General features: G+C 37.2%; 1 protein-coding gene across 5 annotated transcripts in view; it reads left to right on the top strand.

Annotated features, from left to right (window-relative positions):
• Positions 1 to 22,973, top strand: part of LOC5575159 (cysteine/serine-rich nuclear protein 1) — a 57,608-nt gene that overhangs the window by 13,237 nt on the left and 21,398 nt on the right. Inside the window, exons 1-2 of one of the 5 annotated variants that reach the window (XM_021846605.1) lie at positions 7,537 to 7,752; positions 17,625 to 17,971. In XM_021846605.1, coding sequence (XP_021702297.1) covers positions 17,904 to 17,971 — 68 coding nt within the window. In that variant the 5' untranslated portion in view covers positions 7,537 to 7,752; positions 17,625 to 17,903. Of the gene's footprint in view, positions 1 to 7,536; positions 7,753 to 16,830; positions 17,410 to 17,624; positions 17,972 to 22,973 lie in introns of those variants that run through there. The other 4 variants (XM_001655486.2, XM_021846604.1, XM_021846602.1 and 1 more) reach the window with 4 other exon arrangements.

Below are 22,973 nucleotides of genomic sequence, written 5' to 3'. Positions count from 1 at the left end.
GGAATTTGTAAAAACTACAAAATGAATTCCTGAAAGAATCTTTGGAGTATTATCCGAAGCAAACTTTAAGCTAATTCCTAAAATATTTCCTTGAGAAAATAATGGAAAAATACGTACAGTAATAAAACATACATGACGAATAAAACATAAAAATTCTCAGGGAGATGTCTGGTAGGATTGACCATTGAGCAATAAAACTCTTATCTTCAGGTTCCTGTTAGGATTCTTTTTGTTTCGTGGTTTTCATTTGGTCTATTTTTGGTTTTTGTTTGGTCTATTTTTTCACGCAAGAGTTCCTATTTTCAAGACACTCAGATGTTACGAGCACTACTCTTTACGCACCGCATGTTTATTAGGTAATTTACGTAATTTTATTACACGGTGAGGGCTTTCCTTAGCCGAGTAGTTCTATTTTGCGGTTACGAAGCAAAGCCATGCTAAAGGTGTCTGGGTTCGATTCCCGGTCAGTCCATGATCTTTTCGTAATGTAAATTTCTTTGGCTTCCCTAAGCATAGAGTTCCACCGTCCTGCCACACGATATACGAATGCGAAAATGGCAACTTCGGCAAAGAAAGCTCTCAGTTAATAACTGTGGAAGTGCTCATAAGAACAGTAAGCTGATAAGCAGGCTCTGTTTCATTGAGCACGTAATGCTAAGACGAAGAAAACCTTCACCTTTTGTCGTTATGTATTTTTTAATCTTTTTCCAATATCTTGTCACCGCGAGACTAAAATGCAATACTGGTTTCAAATAAGAGTCGTAATTGTCCTCTTTATCCAGCGATCAGAGTTGACTTCCAGATTATCTTCCCTCACTAATACACATTCTTCTCGTGGTGATTGTGGAGATGCAGAGGTATTCTCGGTCTCTAGAAGTAACAATGAACATGAGCATAGATGACCGTACAATTCGTAGTTGCTGCTCCGTGATTGACCAGAAAAATCGAAGTTGCACAGGGAATTAATGAATGGGGCTAGGGATTACCCTACCATTCTTCAATGTGCACAAATCCAGAGCTCAAATTTTAAAAGTCAATAACGGCGCCGGCCACGTCCTTACGGTCATCGGGGAAGGGAAGGAATGTTAGTTAGACAACCGTTGTTACTAGAGACCGAGTATATCTCTGCATCTCCACATTTGTCGTGGAAAGGATATTGGGTTACTGGGATAAGGTGGGAGTCACCAGTTGTTGGTGATGCGATCCATGATATAATCACTTCTAATCGGATTCGCGATATAATTCCATAATCGTATTGTACCCCGAACAAGTGTTCATCACTCGCACACGCAAAAGCAAGCGACGTGATCAATAGATCAAACACATCTAACGATCCGCAACGCATTTTCATTTCATTACTTGACCGACGCGTGACATGTTTGATCCTGCCCTCAACGCCCGCCCCTGCAGGAGCAAGCGTCAAGGTCGAAGAAATTTAAAGAGCTTAACTTTTTTCACAAGAAACCATGAACCAATGTTTCGATACTGACATGTATCTGGCAATGGCCTAAATTAAAAGAAGATCCGATTTAAAATGCTTAAAATAGCATAAGCATAAGCATAGATGACCGTACAATTCGTAGTTGCTACTCCGTGATTGACCAGAGCAATCGAAGTTGCAAAGGGAATTAATGAATGGGGCTTGGGATTAGCTTACCATTCTTCAATGTGCACAAATCGAGAGCTCAAAGTTAAAAGTCAATAACGGCGCCGGCCACGTCCTTACGGTCATCGGGGAAGGGAAGGAATGTTAGTGTGACTACCGTTGTTACTAGAGACCGAGATCACATTTGCATCTCCACGGTTGTCATGGAAAGGATATTGGGTTAGTGGGATAAGGTAGAGATCTGGGAGTCACCAATGTTTGGTGATGCGATCCATGATATAATCACACCTAACCGGATTCGCGAAATAATTCGGTAATCGCACTGCCCTCATCACTTGCCCCCGCAGGAGCAAGGGTAAAGGTCGAAGGCTCTCGAAAATTTAGCTCAAAATAGTTGAAAAAAGTGACTTTTCGACGAAAAAAGTGACTTTAGTTGAAATGGCTTAAAAAAGTGACTAAGTCACTAAAAAGTGACTCGCTACCAGCCTTGCTATTGATGCCTGTTGAGCTGTCACCATGCCACCATACAGACTCTCTGCAGAGACAGAGAAATGTTATTGTATCGGCCTTTTCCTTGTGCACACGGAGCCACAAATCAACCCAACTTTGACTTCTTTTGACGCAATTCGGCTCTTCCGTGAGATAACCCAAATTTGGGTAAATTGACATATAGCTATCGTTAGATAGTTCTCCTTTGACAACAGCGAAAAAAAACAACTCAGTGCAGAAAAATAATCACCCAGCGTTAGCTTTCGAAGTCTCCGTAGTGGGTTAAAACAACTTAATGTTGGGTAAACTCGAAAGAACCTAAATTTGGCTTATTCCATTGAAGTTCGACGATGGGTGTTTGCGTCTCTCTCTGTTTTTGGCAACATTGCAGTTGCGAGAGAGGCGAAACAACCCAACCGTGGGTAAAAACTTAATACAGTTTACCCAAATTTGAGTAAAAAGAACTTATATTTTGGGTAGTCCGATTTCTCCGTGCATTGCTTGTGCATGCTATTCCCAATAGGTGATAACTCGTCGTAATGCATCAAAACTTCAAAACAAAACGAGATGAATGATTCACCATGCGGCTCCTTGCGGTCGGTCAGCTAGATAGACAGTTATCTTCATACACTAGGAGAGCTGTGCTTTCTACTAGTGGAATGTGCGAGATGATTTTTTTTAATCATGATAAACCATAGTAAGTACTCAGACATTCTTCTGGTACATCGCCCTTTAATTCGTGTAACTGAATCTTCGAATAAAAACATGAATCGTTTCAATAAATATGTTTTATCTAGTAAATAATTTAGAATAACTGTTCCAGTGCTCATCTGTACATACTGGTGATGAAACTGGGATTCTATCAACACGCGTTTCAATGATTGCTGCAATGACGACGATCATCATCAGCAACAGTGACAACCCCATCATAAACAGGGTGTTATCGTTACAAACCCTTGCCTCGCAACTACAACACGAATATCGACGTAAATAGCGACTTATACTTTCATGCTAAAATTGTGGGGTCACTGCCTGAAAACAGACAAAAGCATTTTGTCCATATCTCTGGGATTAGAAGTTGTCCATTTTTCACGTGGTTATTTTTTAGGACTCGTGCTTTTCACATGCTATATAAATACAAATTGGATAAATTACATAGAAAACTCTCAGTTAGCTGAGAAGCAGGCATTGTTCCAGTTGGGACTTAACGTCAGAAATAAGAAGAAGAAGAAGCAGATAGAAACATGTTACGACTTCGAACTCTAATTCTGATTTATTCTCATTCGTTGTTCGGTTCGGTGGCTGGTGGTTGGATTGAATCAACGAGGACTGTGCTTTTGTCTACTAATACCTATTGCTACTCATACGCTTGTTGGAAACTACCGAACGAACGTCCTGTGGACGTTTTGCACCATTAGAGATCTCCTCGTTCAATGGTGAATGATGAGCGTTGTTGGCAAAATAGTTGAGCAGCACTGACTGAGCCTGATGACCGTACAGAATGATAAACCATGGTAACATTGCCCTGTTCAATAAATGTCTGCAGTGTGAGTCGATTTGGGGACAGGGTTGTAATTTGCACCTTGATTTCGATACCAGTGGACAACCCGAATACATGGCCGTGAATGTAATGTACACTCGTCCCACAATTATAAATCATTTACGGCTTTGCGAAAATTTGAATAATTTGAAAAGGAAATGGAAAGTAGAATAAACAATATATTTCAATGCATTCAAAAAATTGTGAAGTTGCGCATATACTTACTGTTCATATCCATATTTTACTCATTAAAAAAGTTGATAATATTCCAAATTTCACAAACAGTTCATATGTTTACGAGAACATAATGAGGACATAAGGGATATCTATCGGAAGAATGGTCCCAGTTCCGAGAGATGAATCTGAATTTGAAGTTTTCCAAAATATGCTGCCTGGAATTTTTAAAAGCAAGCTATAATTATCGTATTATGAAATATGATTACTTGGATTTACACTAACAGGTCAAAAGTGACAAGCCATAATTTTAAAAGTAAGTATTGTAACATTTTTTGTTAATCTTCAAGTCGTCGCGCAGTTGACCACCGCCAAAACCATAGCTGTGTACGGAAAGTGATGTTTTTCACCTGTGCTGTTCAAAATAGAACATTATGGTCTGACTGCAAAGTTGTTCAGATGTCTGAAATTAGCAAGAGAATGATTATTTGATTCGAAAAAGTACCATTAGGCATACACAAATACAATGTTCCTATTGATTATTCTAATCTTAGTCTTATCCTAGAGATGTTTTCTCGCCTCTTGTCAAGTTGCTGAATATTTCAAGAATTTGTGAAGCAATCATATTTTTTTTCAATTCTGCTCCAGGTGAACATATATTTGTGGACTAAGCATTGCCGCATACGCCAACCTTGTAAGTCTACTGTAGCCCTTGCTATGGCGTTCTCAATGATGCAGGGTAAAAATTGATGTATTGCCCATAACTTTTTTATTTCAAATTCTATCAAAATTACGTCTTCTACAAAGTTTTAGATCTAGTTGAAACGCGCTTTTTAGCAAAAGAATTAAATAATTCCATTTATTCGTTTACGAGAAATGACCATTTTTGTAAAAAAAAAATATTTTTCAAACGTCAATATGGGGTGCAATGTGCGCAGGATCTGAAAGATATATCTTAGAGGTTCAAGCGGTATGTTGTATTTCTCGGGGATATTGGAGGATTTACAGTATATTTTTAATATGTAAACGAACATATTTGACTGAAAATTCATAATTTTAGTTGAAATATTGAACATTGCGGCAAAGTTCTAAAGATAGTCTTCAACTGAATATTTTTCAGCAAAATATACTTATTTATGTAATGTTTAGATTCATATTCCGAACACTTGCAGCTTACGCTGACTTGAATTGCGACTAACGGGCAAAAATCAGCCGATATTTATGACACATTGAATTTCTTTGCATAATTTAATCGTGAACCGTGAAATTTAACCTGAATTGATGATAATAATATTAATATATCTCTTTATTGTAAGTTTTAAGTAAAAGTATTGAACAACATTTTGTTTCCATTACCGAACGTTGTGATTATTCTGCCACATATTTCGATCACTGTGATTCAAATTCCGAACAGCACGAATAAATCCTTTTCATATAAAAAAATCGCATATAATTTAATCTAAGCTGGTTTATCTGACATCGAGCTAGACAGTCCTTATTTGTCCCAGGGTAAAGAATAGGTTCAAACACAATAAATTTGAGTTCAAATTGTATGCCACTTCCTGGAAAATTGATGAATCAGTGAAATATTTCAACCAACACGCCATACAAAATCCGCGTGTTCGGAATATGATTCTGATTGTTTTATGTTTCAAATTATTAGCGAAAAAATGTTTTCATTTGTTGTACATTTCCAATGAACAGGCTGAGTATGGTTGAAAGGGATTAAATTTAACTAAAAAAAATAAATTTAGACGACGCAATGGGCAATGCTTTTTGGTATTGTATAACAATTATTTTGTATTTGACAAGCATGAGCTTGAGCTTGGATCAGTTTACATTACAAAATATAAACGTTCAGCTTCATTGAACAGCATGTGATTGTAAAAGCCATTTCATAGTATTTCGTTTTGCCATAGATATGTATCCTGATTATCTCGCTTATTCCATTTAATACATTTCATACATATTATTACTGATGCATTAAAACAATTGTCGTGAATACAAAGTTGCGATAGAGCTCTATTACAAATGGTTTGTGTTTATTAGATAAAAGTATAAAAATGAATGTTCGAATGAGAAGATTTCTTATTTTGACTTTGTTTTCAACAGCACACATCAATATTTCAGCTAAAATCATGAACTTTCAGTAAAAAATGTTCGTTTTCACATCAAAATTATACTGTAAATCCTCCAATATCCTCGAGAGATACAATATACCATTTGAACCTCTAAGTTATACCTTTCACATCCTGCGCAAATTGCATTCCCGTTTTTCCCACTTTTTGAGATGTTCACGTTTGAAAAATATGACATTTTTTTTGATAGAAATGGTCATACAGTATTGGACAAAACATTTGCATCTTTTTGCGATTTCCCATACAAAATGGTCAACTTTGGTGGGCTGAATCTCAGTTATTTATAGACCGATTTGAATGAAATTTTCACAGAACGTCAGATATAACTTGAATTTTAACTTATATTTTCGAGCGATTGATGCAAAGTTCTCAGGGAAATTGCATTTTTTTCTGAATTTTATGGATATACGGAACTGAAAAACGTAATTCTGAGGGCGTAATTAATTTATTGGGCCATACAAAAAGGCTAAAACCCTGTAATATCGGAGGCTCTATGATTTAACATGTCGCAAATGAGCAATTAAAAAAAACAAAGCATTTAAAACACCGTAATTCCGTCGAAATTTTACGGATTCCGGTGATTTTTCACGGAAGAAATTAAAATGAAGAAGAAATCAGTACAAAATTTATTTCTCGCGTAACTTTTCAAAAGGACCTATCTCACATTGAGAGAGGCTCTTTTTGTTTACTTTCTCTTTAATCAATAACTGAGCCACATTAATTTCTTCTGTTGTGTTTTCAGTACAAAACGCTAGCCAAGGACATTGTATTTCTACCTATAGTGAACAACTTCCCAAAACTTTTAATATTGCACTGTTATAATTATTCAAATATCAAATACTCAACTTCAACCCTGCAACCAATCATAATTTTCGCTCTCCGTTCCTTTCTCATTTCGGAAGCATTCGCGAGAGAAACGAGTCTCTTCGAGAGCCTGTAATAATAGACTTGGGCTTCCCGCTCGCTTCCAAAGCACATCCCCTGTTTGTTCCATCGCCATCCGTCAGGCTATTACACAGGCGTTCCTCCAATCCGGGGTACATCGTACTTTGTGGGATTTGATATAGGTTTCATGAATGATTATATTCGCGAAACAATCAAACTGACTGGATCGCATGTAAGCATAACAAATTAAACAATGACTCGTTTTTATGCATGTCACAATTGTTACATTGCTAGTTCCAGTTAAATTTTTATAAGTCAATATGGTTTTTTTTTAACCGGAACTAGACATTTATTTGAGGCAAATGCGAGTAACGCATTACAGAGCCGAAATTCATTTATTGTTATTATTAACTTTCAAATTTATTCCTATCAAATATATTCAGGTAGATGATGCCGTAGAACTGTTCAAGAAATCAGTGAGACCCCTACATAGTACAACAATTTGGAACACCTACTGTGGCAACAGCGCACGAGCTTCCGAAGCTCTTCCAACGCAAAAGTGTAGGTTGGCCAGCCAGCCATACACTACTGGCACTCGCCTTCGATTATCGTCCGTCCGTCGTATAACAGTGCCGACGACAGATGCCTGCGCTGCCTGAAGTCAGGCCAAGCTCGGTGCTGTGCTGCGGTTTAGTAGTTGCCGCTCCACCGCTAGAGCTAGAGAACGACGCACGGAATCCACACTGACTGTGATTGTTGGAGGTTTTGCGTTCGACGCTGTATTGGTGCTCTTTGCACACATCTACGACCACCGTGTAGGGTAGATGTACCAATTGCAGTTATAGCACCAATTATGGCAATGGTGAAAAAAAGGAATTTATCTTATAGTTCCACTAGAACATAACGTCTGATATTCACAGGTATGATACAACTATTTATTTGTTCTTATCAAACATTTGCGTAGTACACTTAAAAAAAATATTTTGAATGACAATATTTCTTCGAGTTCAGTGGAATACCTATACATAAATAAAAATCGATTTTTTTTCTATACCATTTAATTCTGCTACTAGGATAAAACATATGTCGCCGACCTTCTCTTACGATCCTCTCGAAATGAGTGAAAAGTTAGATATGTCGTTTTGAAAAGCTATGCGAGACTTTTGAGGCATTATCTTCATGTTTTGTGCTCAATTACCAGGATTATTCAATCATATGTTGGAAAATGTTCGCAAATGTCAGTGTTACCAACCATTTAGCCGCATCGAGTCAAGGGGTGTGGGTTCGATTCCCGCTTCAGTCCGGAAAACTTTTCGTCAGGAATGTATTTCGACTGTGCCACTGGGCGTTGCATGCTAGTCCGTTGTCTAGTGTGGTGCTTCCTTCAAAGGGCAAATCGTCCACTGGAAGCATGAACGTGTCGGTGTCTCTTTTTTTGTTTTTAATTAACCAGGACGACAACATGTCTCGAAGAATTATTCAAACAGCCTTATCTTCGAATAGTAAATGAATTTACATTATCGATTCATCGTACTCCGCGGACAAAATTCTACGCATTTCATTCTGAACCTATTCGGTTTTCACTTTCAAAACGTTTAATTATAACCTAAGTAAGATTTTCGGCTTTCGAAATTTAATCAGTTCTCCGTTATATGGAGATACAAGGCGACGTAAGCACGAGTCAAAACAAAACACTATTTGAGTCGATTTTACACTGGTACAAAAACGTCGTAAGTGATTGGATAAAACGGTGTATCATTTTGTAAGCGCATTTTGTGGTAAATAATGGAAACTTCCTAGTTTTTGAACGCGAGCTGTTTGAATGCAAATTCTTTTCGATTTTCGCGTTTAGCCGGGCAGTGTGGAGTGCTTCGTGGTAGCTCAGTCATCCGCGTTTTTGTATTGTGTAATCAGAGTGATTTTTTCCTCAGTTAGTCTGTACGCGTTAAGTGAAGCTGAAAGCTGCTCAGTCAAGGATGAAGGATCAATTGGTGAGCTCGTTTCATGCTTTTATTTCAAATCTGTACAATATGTGTTACTGCACATTTAATCGTTACAATGGTGGGTAATCAAGATGTGTTCATTATTCCTGTTTTGCATCATACTTTAAATTTTCTCAATATTCCGACGCCTTTTCGAAAATTTATATGCTCCCATTGCAGGGCTGGTTACGAGTCACTTTTTTGAACTGGTCACTAAAACGTCACTAAGTTCACTATTTTTGCAATCTGATAACAAAGAATCATAATGTGTATTTGTACATTCTTTTTCAAACCTGAGCAAAAGTAAAGCATTAACTGGTTTTTGATATTCTGAAGAGTAATATTATCTCTGAACTGTAAATTTAAGTGTCTAAAGGAGTGAAAAATTCTTTAGCGAACAAATTGATGGTAAAATAACAAGATACTTCAATCGGAAAGTAGGTAGAAATTTTTCATCTCTGTAAGATATTCAACAATACACTATACGGAAAAATTGTACTAATTTCCCAGGAATCCTTTCTGCAATTGAGCCAATAGAAATTATTTTGAAAAATTCGCCAGATGTTCTTCCAAAATGATCGTAAGAAATCGATCTTCAAATTTCTTCAGATTTTTTTTCCAGTGTTTCGTACCTCTACAATTCATAGCAAATCGTCAATAAATCGTGTCTAAATCTCTAGTTCTACTGCTAAAAATATTTCGAATTACATGAAAAGATCTTTCGGAATTTCAGGATTGCGGATTTGTGTCTTCTACCAAAGCTTTTAATCTATCGATTTGTAAATGAAAATCATACAAAAATATGATGGTAATCAAACCTAACTCCTTGGATGGATCGGAATGTAATCTTATGAAAAAGGGTTGAGATCAAATTCCTGAACTAGGCCCTATTGACAATTATTGTCTAAAACTTCATGACAACAGTTGAACCATTGGGAGTCCAACGGTGATTCCAAAAAACTACACGAATTGCATAATATGCATTTGCAGATGAATCATCTTTATTAGAAGTCGGCCTCCAGAGCCTATTTCATACCCACATGGCGCTCAGTAACACTAGTTTATTATGTATCTATTTATACAGATTTCAACATCTAGTTTGGATCGCATGTACAACTGTGATCGTAGATATTTCGTATTGATCATCCCTGCCTCTTACTCTAATAACTCCGGTAAATCTTATGTGACGTCTGTATGACCCAAATCAGTCCAAATAAATGTCGCATATAAATTTCAGCTACAAATGTTTTACATTTCCAAAATAAATTAAGGATTTGTTCAGTGGCTTTTCAAATTTATAGAAAATATTTACCGGATTTTTTAAAATTCCGTCTGAAGGAAAATATTATTTGGTACAGGTTATCCTACGTCTTCCTCAAATTCGAATACCTGTAGGACGAGCGACTGAATCAAGATCAGTAGTGTCCGGTTCGTGATGTGTGGCTGCAAAAGAAGTATCGCGAATCTGTGATTCTTGTGGGTGCTGGTGATGAAATTGTGAAAAGTGATTGACAATTACCCTATCAATCCTTTTGTGGGCTTCGTAGCCGTGCGGTTAGTGTCACCAGGCATTTAGCCGCATCGTGCTAGGGAGTGTGGGTTCGATTCCCGCCTCAGGCCAGTAAACTTTTCGTGAGGAATGTTTTCGACTGTGCCACTGGGCGTTGCATGCTAGTCCGTTGTGTAGTGTGGTGCTTCCTTCAAAGGGCATAAATGCCCACTGGAAGCATTAACGTGTCAGTGTCTACTAAAAAAAAAATTGGTGAGCTCGTTTCATGCCTCTATTTCAAATGAGTTATATATGTGAACGCAGATCTCTTTTGTGAATTTTATGTGACATTATATTTATAAAAAAAAAAAAAAAATCATTGATTAGTTCGTCATCATAAGTGTCGTAATGTCTTATTTATGTCGACACTGATAGTGTCGGTGTTTACTTCAGATACTTATAAAATGCTATCTATTAAAACTGTATGATGTAACTTGTGAATCCTTCCTACTAAAAGTAGCTTCTTCCTGTGATAACCATGGGGATGCAGAGGAACATAATAAGAACATGAATTTTCAACGTAAAATATAATATTTTCCAATTTTGTTGTCAGTTAAACACTAATACTTAAGCTGAAACTGGTTCTTCTCATTTCTTAAACCTTCAGGAAGGTCTTAGAAGCAATTAAGGTACCTCGGGGCAAGTGGGACATAAAAAAACGATAGTTCAAACAAATTGTTCAATAAAATTTTGAAATGTCAATATTTCTCCAATCCAATAACACCATCACATTTTGGCAACACATTTGCTGGTGTGTGCATGAATTTGGTCGAATAAGTTCGAAATTGTGAAAACTTTAGAAGAAAGTTTTAGAATGAGCCATTAGACGCAGTTACCTCGCCAAATGGGGCAAGTGGGACACATCCAGTTTCATGCGTCAATCCACATCAGTATGTCAACCATTACAATAATAGGATTGATAAATCATAGATATATAATTTTGAGTACATTTTTGATGTACATAAGGGATCAACCATAAAATACGTAACGCTTTAGGAAGAAAACGTGCGTTTAAAAGTATGTCACGTCACACTTAATATTAACTGAAAAATCCTCAATAAAAGTGAAAAAAGAAATAAAACGCGTTCAAAATATATCATTTATAAGTTATTAATTAAAAGTAGCACATAAACTTTAAATAATTTACGAAATTGTAATATGTTCTGTTATTATTTATATGCATGGCAGAAAACCACTTAATGGGGTGGAATTGTTTTCCGTAACTACTAAATTTGGCAGGAATAACTAATAATGTTCAATTAAAACAAAAAAGCAATCGTTCTCATGATGCATTTCAAATTTCATCCCAGTCTTTTTTCATTTTTGAATTCGTATTTCAAAAGTTTAAAAAAAATAGAAGAATTACACATTTCTTCTCCCTCTTATGCAATTACGTAAGTTAAGATTGATATTTTTTGATAAAAATCATTTGTTTGAATGTTTCAATGCTACTCTATGAGAAAATGTTTGAAACATATAGGAAAAGTTTTGATTATAGTGCTTGTTTTGATAGGTCCCACTTACCCCAAGTATGAACATATTTTAGGGTAAGTTAGACCATCAAACATTTCATATGAAATGAAAACAAAATACCGGTTTATCGTTAGTAGCTTGTAATAATACTTAAAATTGTAGCTTACTGATGGATATTCGATTTATAACACATTTATTTTTTGCGAGCCAATTCAAAACGTGAAACGTGTCACAATTTATCAAGCAAGTTGAAAATGGCGCTGAATTGACAACTGTTACATAAAGGACATGGTAATAAAAATAAGAGTATTTTTTGTACTTAATACATACCTTGTCATTGTATCTTCAACTTTCTAGACGAATACCCCCATGAAAAATTTTTCCTAAGTGAGCTATGACGGAACGTCCCACTTACCCCAGATTCTCACTTGCCCCGCGGTACCTTATTCATTAATTTACAACAAACATATTTTTGAAATTTTTAAAAATTTATGCGTTTTTTAACTTGAAGTTATAATAAGATGCCTAATGAACTTTAATTAAACAGCAAAAATTTAATTTCCGGCGAAAAATAATCAACAATTCGAAGAAATAAGATTTGTTTTTTCATTTAAAATCATGTTTTTAAGTAGTTTTTGTTAAATAACTTAGTCAAACAATTTACTAAGTGAACCCGTTGTATACACAATATGAAAACAATTAAATAAGCTTCAAAAGCATGTAAAAAGATCTGGAATCGAATGAGTATTCATGAAGTTATGGTCAAACAAACATGATTTTTTTAGTAAAAAGACGAAAAATTTAGAGAAAAGTGCTTCATGAAGCCCAAGCAGGACAGCTCGGTTTTGCGTCGTCCGATAGATTTTGCTCACGGTTTTGCGCGTATTTTCGTTGCCGGAGAATTTTTTTTTCCTGTTTTGGAGCGTCTTGCTGGGTAGTGCTTCGTGAAGCCCAAGCAGGACAGTTCGGTTTTGCGTCGTCCGATAGATTTTGCTCACGGTTTCGCGCGTGTTTTCGTCGCCGGAGAATTTTTTTTCCTGTTTTGGAGCGTCTTGCTGGGTAGGTATTTGGGAAGGCCCAAGCAAGACGGTTTGTTTTCGGGACGTCAAGAAGTTTTGCTGTTCAGTTTTGTTGTTTTGTGTTCAGTCGAGAATGGATTACCAACTGGTGAATTCGTTTCATGCTTATGATAACAATTTTTTTCTTGAAAGCGTAACTTTTATGTAATATTAAAACAAACTTTGTATGGTTCGTCACTATAAGTGTCGGCATTATGCTTTTTTCTTATACAATTTCAATATACATATATTTTTCTCTTTTTGACATTATTAAAAATTATCTTTTGAATTGTTCGACATTGTGAATGTGTACTATTTTCTAAAACTTCTACCATATCGAGACAAAATGCACAGTAATACTCATATGTAATTTTCAAACAAACTATTTATGGTTCGTCACTATAAGTCGTATATTTCCCCCTTGTCCATGGATCGCATCACCGACCAGAGGTGACTCCCACATCTTTTCCTCCCTCACTAATAAACACCCTTCCCGTGGTGATTGTGGAGATGCAGAGGTATTCTCGGTCTCTAGAAGCAACAATCATTACACCCTAACATTCCTTCCCCATCCCAACTGACTGTAAGGACTTGGCCGGCGCCGTTATTGATCAATAATATAAGATCTGCTAAAATTGCACTTCGAGAGTAAGCGGAAACTCCCATCCCTTATTCATTTGGATCGTAGTGCAATTCTTACCAGTTCCGATCAATCACGGAGTAGCAACCATTGACATGTACAGTAGCCTGGGTATAACTCCCTCGAGACTCCCTTGTGAACCCCTTAAGAGCAAGTGGCTACCAACCACTCCCGGGTAACTAGCTCAGTAACATGAGACCCCTGAACTGTGTCGCAGGGTCGGCATGTTACTGGGTAATCGGAGGGGCTTCGCGAACAAAGTATGAAAAACAAGAAGATTCACATTTCTAACATTTATTTAAGCCTTTGTGTGGCGTGTGGGTGTGGGTCGAACATTGATGTGGCGTGTAAGCGAGACATTGGGAAATACTGTACTCACTGCTGCAGCTATTCTTGATTCTTCTACGTCGCGTTGGCCCACACGGCTGCTCCTGCACTACCGTGTGGCCAGAAACTCGCAGCGAGGCTGCTCGGGGTTGGTGATGGCGGAATGACTGTTCCAGCGGACGTTGCCGGTGATGGTTTCGGTGAACAGGCGTCTTCCTTCATAGGCGAAATCGGCACGGCCCAGGACGATACCGGAATGACCGTGCCGAGAAGGGACCCTCCTTGGTGGTTAAGGCCGAAGGCCTGAGGGAATTGTCCGGAATCGGACGAGGACGAATCATTTGCTGTTAGGCTCGGAAGCCATCTTGACTTCCGAGCCGCCGTGTGTTGACCGTTCTTAAAAACGGATACGAGGTCCTGAACGGAGGCAGTTCCCTTGTCCAACACCCTGTTAAAGGGGGGGGGGTGATAAACAATTTTACTGCACTTCACAGTCACTGGTCTTAACACACGGACGCCTGATATTACTCTCCCCAATTGCTAATTTTTAGAAGATGACAGCGCCCAGTAGATTCATCTTCTCTTTCCATTCGTTCTACCATTTTTGTGCGACTATTGGGCGAGTTATCGAAAACCCCTTCAGTAACGTAGTCGATTTTGGCTGCAGTGGTACAAATTCTCGCTTAAGTGTAGCCTACTGTATTTTATAATTAAAAACGTGAATGTTCGTAAACATACAAACACAAAAACCCAAGAATTGGAACCAACCGGTTACATGGGATACGATTATATGAAATATTTAGATTCTCGCTCCAGTCCACTTTTTGGATTGCATTTAGGTCCCATACCAACTGTGCAAAATTTCAGCTCGATCGGAGAAACTATATTTTAGCGCCTGCCGTTCAAAGTTTGTATGGGATTTACTATGGGAAAACTTACTTTTGCAAAGAAAAATCGCCAGAGGTCGCCCATTGGCCTCTATAAAAATTCTGAATACAGATCTCGATAGGTATTTCTACAATGAACAACATTTCCGAAGACCGCAAAGTAAACCGATGCTTGTGAAAAAAGTTATTAAGCATAGACTATTCGGAAATTTTGCCCGATTTTGTTATTATTGTTATTCCTTTACGTGTTAATCAACGTCACCTTGCCAATAGATTTTCATTGAATAACTTTTCTTACAAGTGTAGGATTGTTTCGCGGTCTTCGGCAATATTCGTCATCGTAAAAATACCTATCGAGGACTGTGTTCAGAATTTTTATAGAGGTCAATGGGCGACCTCTGGCGATTTTTCTTTGCAAAAGTTAGTTTTTCCATAGTAAATCCCATACATACTTTGAACGGCTGGCGCTAAAATATAGTTTCTCCGATCGAGTTTAAATTTTGCACAGTTGTTATGGGACCTAAATGCAATCCAAAAAGTGGATTGGAGCGAGAATCTAAATTTTGTCCAACACTAATGTACAGTCAGTCTATGCTATGCTAAAAAGACGAAAAATTAAGAGAAAACTACTTTTAACTAAGACTTCTTATGATTTAAGACAAATTTAATTTTAAAAAGAACGATGCTAAAAGCTTCAACATTGGTTGGTAGATAACAAAGCTTCACTGAAGGTCATATTTTATAACTTGACAATTCACCTTCCAGTCGCTTGCGCTACCTCTAAATCTTAATATTTTTGGCTCAAATTTTAAGTTTTCCATTTTTATGTGATTTGAATTCGAAGGAGCAAACGAATTTTTGGTTTTGAGATATTTCGAAAAATAAGCCGCACCCCAATGTAGAGGTATACTCGGTATTTAGTAACAATGGATGTAACACTAACATTCCTTCCCTACTCCGATGACCGTAAGGATGTGGATTCTCGAAAACGTACACTGAAGATGGTAAGCTACTCCCAAGCTTCGTCTGTTGGTTCCATGTGCAGATTGTTCTGGTCAATAACGAAGTAATAACTACGAATTGTACGATCATTAATGCTCATGCTCAGGTATAATCTTATTTAAATTCTTGTAATTTTTAACAAGTTTTTTTTAACTCTCGAACGTTGAAGGGCTTATAGAACCTTTGACGATTTGGAGTCAGTCAGTTGGATTGTACAAAAATTAGGCGTAAATGTCTTTCTATTGACGTAAATTCAATACAATACATTTCAAGAGTCAGTTGTCGAATGACCGGCTGAGGTGACCATATGAGGAACTTAAGAAATATTTTCAACTGCTCTATTTCGCTGAATTTTAATTTGACATTGTGTTCTAATAAAGTTTGTGGTCAAAAGGCATCTTATTTTTGCATAGGCATCTATTTTTGATATTTTCAAAGTCACTATATAGCCACATTTTTAGTTTAAAGTTACTATATAGTCACATTTTTAGTTTAAAGTCACTATTTAGTTATTTTTTGGTCACTATTTTGATCAGTTTAGTACTAACGTCACTATTATTTTGCAGCTTAGTCGTTACCAGCCTGGGCATTGCAATAACTTAATATCAATTAACACAACGTTCCAGGAAAATTTCACAAGCAATCACTTCATTAATTACATTATCAATCGCTGTGGAAGGCATTTGATTGTATTTTGTGCAAATAATCGATATTTGGTACAATTACACATTAAAATTATTGCCATAATTGGTACAAAGACAAAAATATTTGAAACCAATTCTTTGAAGCTTTAAATTAATTTCACACTAAAACTGTTTACCACACCTTTTTCGCGAAGCTTCAAACTAATAATTAACATCAACAAGTCATGCTTACGTTTTTGATACGCAATCAAAATCTGATTTTTACCCATACTGTTGCATCCACAATGGATACACCTACCCTATTTGTAGTATATCTACGTCGCACAACGGTGCTCAAAGAAAACGACGACGACGACGACTACGACGATGATGATGGGGTAGGGTGTGCTCAGCTATATTTCATGTATACATACACTTGGGCTGGCAAAGCAAACGAGATAGAGGTTTTGTTCGGAGAGTACAATACTTGGCCCAGTCGGTTTGAAAAATTTAAAAGCAGCATTGAAACAGCAGCAACAGCAAAAACAACTTTGATCTTCTCGCTCTCTGCCTTGCCTGCAGTCATCGTATTAGTCGTAGAGAAGACTGTTGGTGCCTCTCGGGTGCTGCTAGCTGTTCGAATAGCGCTTTCGTCATTACGAAGGCGAATGGTTAACTGTCGTCACGATACAGAAAAAAAACCGTCAGCAGGTCCTCTACAGTGGCCCCAGTGAATCTTTACACAGTCGCACGAAGAAACGAGGTTTGGAAACTCGCGCGCTGCGTCATGGTTTTCGTGTATTCAAGGTTTTAATTTCGATTTCCCTGTGTCTCGGCTACTCGCCGTCGTCGTCGGATCGGGACAACTTGGAAACCTCTGATAACAGTCTTCCACTGCGATAATCTCCGGTTTGTTCATCCCAGTTCAAGTGGAGTGTGTCTTCTCTCATCCATCGGGTCACACAATCCGTTCGCACGTAGAGCTACATAGATCCGAGAGAAAGGAAAGAAATCACACCGAAAACATTCGGTAAAGGTGATAAGCTATGCACATAAAGCATATAGACTTCGCATAAGAGGGGAAGGAAAAAATAATAATTTTAGCAACAATCGATCCATCGCTCACCGGAGTCCGGAATGTGTAGACGGGACGTTGTTTTACGACCCTTCATTGAGTTCGCCAATCAACATCTACCGAATGTCTTTACCGATCTAATCTCCCGTCTTCGGTGTCCTCTCTCTCCCGCACAGGTCTGGTAACGTCAATTGCAGGACCATCCGCAGAGACCCCGCAATAACCGGAATGGTCTGTCGGGCCTAGCTTCGGACCTCCTATACCGTGCAGCTCCATCATGGCCAACGGGTGCGTCGCGAGTTGGACAAATCCCGCACAGCCTCGACCGGAAGGTGAATCAAAAAGTGACAACAACGAAAAGTGCTCTAACAACGTTGAGGGACAGCAGCAAAACAGTGTAGATCCTAGTGATAGTGGCACCGGAAAGCAACCGTCGGGAGAAACCCGCGCAAAGAATGCTGAAACCAATCAAAAACCTGCTGACATATCTGCAAAAAAATGCTAATAGTTCGACGATCTTCGGGTAAGTGTGCTTTCCTTGATGTGAAAATCATAATTGTGGAACTATTTTTCGTTGGTATGAAGAGAATAAACATAAAATTTATTGGCTCTTCTAAGACAGAGTTCTGAAAATAGTAGTGAATATGTAGAGTGGACATTGTCGACTACTTGAAAAAACCTAGAAAACCATGGAAAGTCAGATGAATCAATTTGGACAGTGTAAGAATAGAAATTTCCTTTAATATCAGGGAAATATGTAACATGTTGTTTAATTATGTTAATACCTACGCATTATGCAAATAATGAGTCATGCTAACGTCAAATATCTTAGGTTACTGTTCAATTCACCCCAATCACCTGTTTTTTTTAAACGATAGGAGTTAAGGAATTTAATTCTCTTAAATGAGTCGACAATCCGTCTTTATCTATTTGAGGGAATTGTCTGTTTAGATTCATGGCAGAATTTTCAGAGAAATATTGGATGAACTCCTGGTCTCCTTGCAGAATTTTATTCAGGAAATATCAGACAAACAATTGAATAAAATAAGGAAAAAACATTAAATAATACCTACAACTACGTAATGAACAATTTTCATGAGTATTCGCAGAGTCGAATTCTCTGAAAAATATAATAAATTTCCTGGATGATAAGAAATTGAAACAACATCTGGTATTGTTGGCAGCACAAATCTATAAAATCAAACGATGGTACTAAAAATTTCATATACACTACCCACCATAAGTATGGAATCGTTGCAATACAGAGTATTGCAGCACTTTTAAGTTTAGCATCACCTAAAATCCAGTTATAAAAGTTACTTCAACTAAAATAAAAAATCGCATGGGCTGAAAGACGTATTGTTAAAGATGACCTCAAAAATATATTGATCTAGCACCTCAGAATCATGAGATAATACTCATTTTAGGTGATGCTAAACTTTTCAAGGTGCTGCAATATTCAATATGAGTGTTGCAATACGCGATTCCATACTTATGGTGGGTAGTGTATTTTGTTTTCTATTCTTATTAACGAGATTTTCACCCTTAGCTAGTTTATCTCGGGTCCAACAAGCCGTCCCTTCCGAAGGACTTTTATAAATTTTTCGTCATAAGTGATTTTGCCTATCCCCCCAAATGTAACGGTTGGTACGGTTGTCCCCGTTTCTTCCTTTACAATACTTCAAATTTTTTCGTCTATCATGTAATTCACTCGTGAATGACCTGATCGACGTTAATTTTTGAATTATCTTCAAACCCCAAGTCTGCACAGTGGGCCTGGCCATTTTAATGTTTGTATCAAATCATTGATGTGCTGCAAACATTAATGTTGACAAGAAAATACTAGAATAAATTTCGGTATTTCCAGGATGCTTTTCAACATTGGCTGTGCAAGCACTTAGATCAGATTAGATTAGATAAGTGATTAGGGGCTGTCCAATAACCACGAGGTCATTTTTTTGAAATCCCGGGCTCCCTCCCCTCCCCCTCGTGGACATTTGTCCATACAAATATTTTGAAATTTGCATGAACCGTGGTCATTGGCCAGACGGATTCCTACGGATCTCCACAAAGATTCCTCCAGGGATTTCTGAAGGAAAATCTGTGCAGCGATTTCTCTAGGGATTTAACAAGGAGTTTCTACAAGAATGCCTCCAGTGTTTCTTCCATAGATTACTCCAGTAAAATATTTTCTAGGAATTCTTTTAGAGATTGCCTTAGGGGTACCTCCAAAGATTCTTAAAGCCATTTATCCTGATATTCCTTCAGAGATTCCTCCAAAAATCCTTTGAGAGACTCCTTCAACGATTCCTCCAGGAATTCTTGCAGGTATACTTCAGGACTTTTTCCAAAAAAAAAAATCCTCCAGGAATTACACTACCCAAGAAGTAAAGTTAATTTTATGCTGTTCTTGAAGTATTCTCTTACACCAATTCTATAAAACTAGAAATAAAACCAGTAATTCTACAAACCTACACTAACCCAATGATAAACCTCTCATAAGACTAAAGTGGCCCATACTAGAGACGGTGTTGGAGAGCAACTGTCAAGTATCTCTTAAAACTTGTATTCATCAATTATGACTTATGTTCTCAAGACAAGTTAAACTCACAATATGTTTATCATGTTGGTTTGGCTAACGAATTTATGAATACTTCTTCATAAAATTATCAATCAATAATAAACCAAAATGCAAATTAAAACATCTGTGATAATAACTTTCTGTTTTTTTATTCCTACCTGTGTTTTCGGTTGTCACGCCTATTACATCGTGAATATCATGCATGAAACACCCGAAACGCACAATGCGCCTCAACAATATTGCATTTTCAGAAAACCAATTTCATCAATTTGGTGTCCGAAAATGTTGAACAATCCAGCATACATGGATTCTCCCATCATGGCTTCCTTGCCAAAGCATCGATAATTACAATCATGGCGGTAGTTTTACATAACACCATCATAGAACCATGATAAATTTTGCTGAACTCGGACAAGCGTAACAAATATCACTTTAGAGTTCTTAGGCTTAAGGCGATCTTGGTGAAGACAAACTGATCTTCTTGAAGAACGTGATAAGATTCGTTCGTTTTATTAAAGAGAAGCACATTTTGACGTTTGTTTCCGTTTATGTAGAAAAGCGTTCATGCTAGATTTTGTTACGGCATGACATTTAAAGCTACAAAACGAATAAAGGTTAGTATTTTGTCCCTGGGCTTGGGATTATATTTTCCAGGGAGCGATGAGTTTTGATAATTGATCGCTGTTGTTAGTAGCTTTGATTAGATGTTGGGTGAATTTCAAAGCAATGGCAACCTTTTTATTACAAAATTTAGATTTTGTCTTCTGACCTAAAGATCCTGGTTAAGCTACTGCATAGTACGGCTATCACTCATCAAAATTACTTTCACTTCGGGAAAATATAATTTCAATCTGGCGAGAAGATTACAAACTGAGGGTGGGTTAGGAGCACAGTCAGACCCTTGAATGTGCAATGTGGGGTTGTAATTGGGAATGCCATTGACGGTTTGTAATCTTCTACGAGGTTTTCGAAAACCAACAGGGCGCGTGCACCGGGTTGCGGATAGGAGCAAAGGGAGATCAATAGCATCTACTTAAAATAATAGAGCAAAAAGCCGTTCCATGATTAGGTAATGTTTAGCGATCTTCTATGGTGTTCTAGTACTATAAAATTCTTCACTCACTGGGAATTCTGGCCTTGATAATATCAATAGTGCTAAACATAAAATAATACCTAATACTCAATAAGTACAATGTAGTTTCAATGTAGTAATAAATGAAATAAAATCAATTTTCTATACTTGACAAGGTTTTGAAGACAATCAATGAGTGAAAGAACTACCTATTAGAAAAGCCACATCAGCTAAGTCTATACATATACAAATGTTGGTCATAGGGTCATGGCGAGCATTCGGTATGTATGTCTATGACTGATTCTGATCTAATAGGGGCACTAGAAGACCACGCGGACAATTTCGAAACAAATTATTTTTATACATCGGTCTTATGATCCGAAAGGCTCAGCTATGCTGTAATGTCATTTTTTAAGCTATTCATTAGTGCTGTTTAATTGTTTATTATTCTAACAAAACTACATAATTATTCATTACTAATCACTGTTCCTAATTCTCTCTTTCTCACCTTCTTATCTGTTGCATGATTATGATCATTACTAATATAATGCATGAGCATGCACAATAAGAATAATTTCAGGATTGTAAGCAGTCAATGGATAACTGGATAGAATAGCTTCGAAAAGGATGCTCAAAACAGAATAATTCTGGTCAGGGAAGTATGACCATCATGAGTAAGTAACATTTAAGTAATGAGTAATATGAGTAAGTTCATTTTAATAATATCAATTTTTTTTATATAAATCAGCACCGCCAATCAGTGAACTGAATTGTTATTTTATATCTGTACATGATAAAAACAGATAAATTTTGTAAAGTTGTCATCATCGATTGAATTGCGTTCTTTATAGTAATGTTCAATCATTATCAAAAGCTCCTAAAGCGTCGCATCGTGCCATCAGCAGTTCTTAGCATCACTCTCATATTGTTATTACTTTGTTGTTTATTAAATTTATATAAAGCCATCAGCTCATTCTTTCTTACTTGTACAATTGTTTGAAATTTTAATCAAACAAACCAAACTTCAAAACTTAAATTAAATTGCTCTCAGCACATTTACATTTTGCAGCATTAATCGCGTTACTGTGTCAAGTCTTCTCCAATTTCCCATACCCTACCCCAACCCTTCCTATCATTTCCGATGGTGTTCAAGTGGTCCGCATAGACTATTACGGCCATTTCCTATCCCTGCCCCCGGCTTTGGACTGACTTGCGCTCTCATTGCCCCACCAAACGCTGCAAAATGAAAATGAAAATGAAAACGAATAAAGGTTAGTATTTTGTGGATAATTTCTTAATAAGGCCCAGATGTTGAGCAGGAAAAGAAATCGGACATTTAACCAGATTTCTGCTCTCGAGCGATTGTGGTTTGAATTCGTTTCATCTTCACCTGAAAAATCGTTTTTTTTTTCGTCATCGTCGAGGTTTTTTTCATTTCACTTTGCACGCGTTCAAGTTTTTGCGTCGCCAGTGATATTTAGCTTTTTTGAAATGGGCATGCTGAATAAAGTAGCTTACAGGTGCTCAATCAAGGATGGATGATCTATTTGGTGAGCTCGTTTCATGCTTTTGATTGAAATGTACAATATATTATTGAAACATTTTTGTCATGACAACGGTGGGAATGTTACTTAAAAGAATTGATTTAACAAATTTAACAAACTTTTGTATATTAAGAATAAAAATCCCATACCTTTCCATTTACCTGTGTAACCGTTCCACGAAGTTTTGCTAAAACTCGATGGGCTAAGCGACACTCTCGATAATCGAGAGACTACCGGTCGTTTTAGAACTTTGCCCGACTGTTTGAAAGGCGAGGATTTTCCTCACGGGACTCGTGAACGGCTTGAATAAACTTCCTTCTCACCTTCA

The sequence above is a fragment of the Aedes aegypti genome, chromosome 2, assembly GCF_002204515.2.
Source record: "Aedes aegypti strain LVP_AGWG chromosome 2, AaegL5.0 Primary Assembly, whole genome shotgun sequence".
NCBI lineage: Eukaryota > Metazoa > Arthropoda > Insecta > Diptera > Culicidae > Aedes > Aedes aegypti.
The sequence above is the reverse complement of the archived record's forward strand: the minus strand, read 5'-3'. Positions and strand labels throughout refer to the sequence as shown.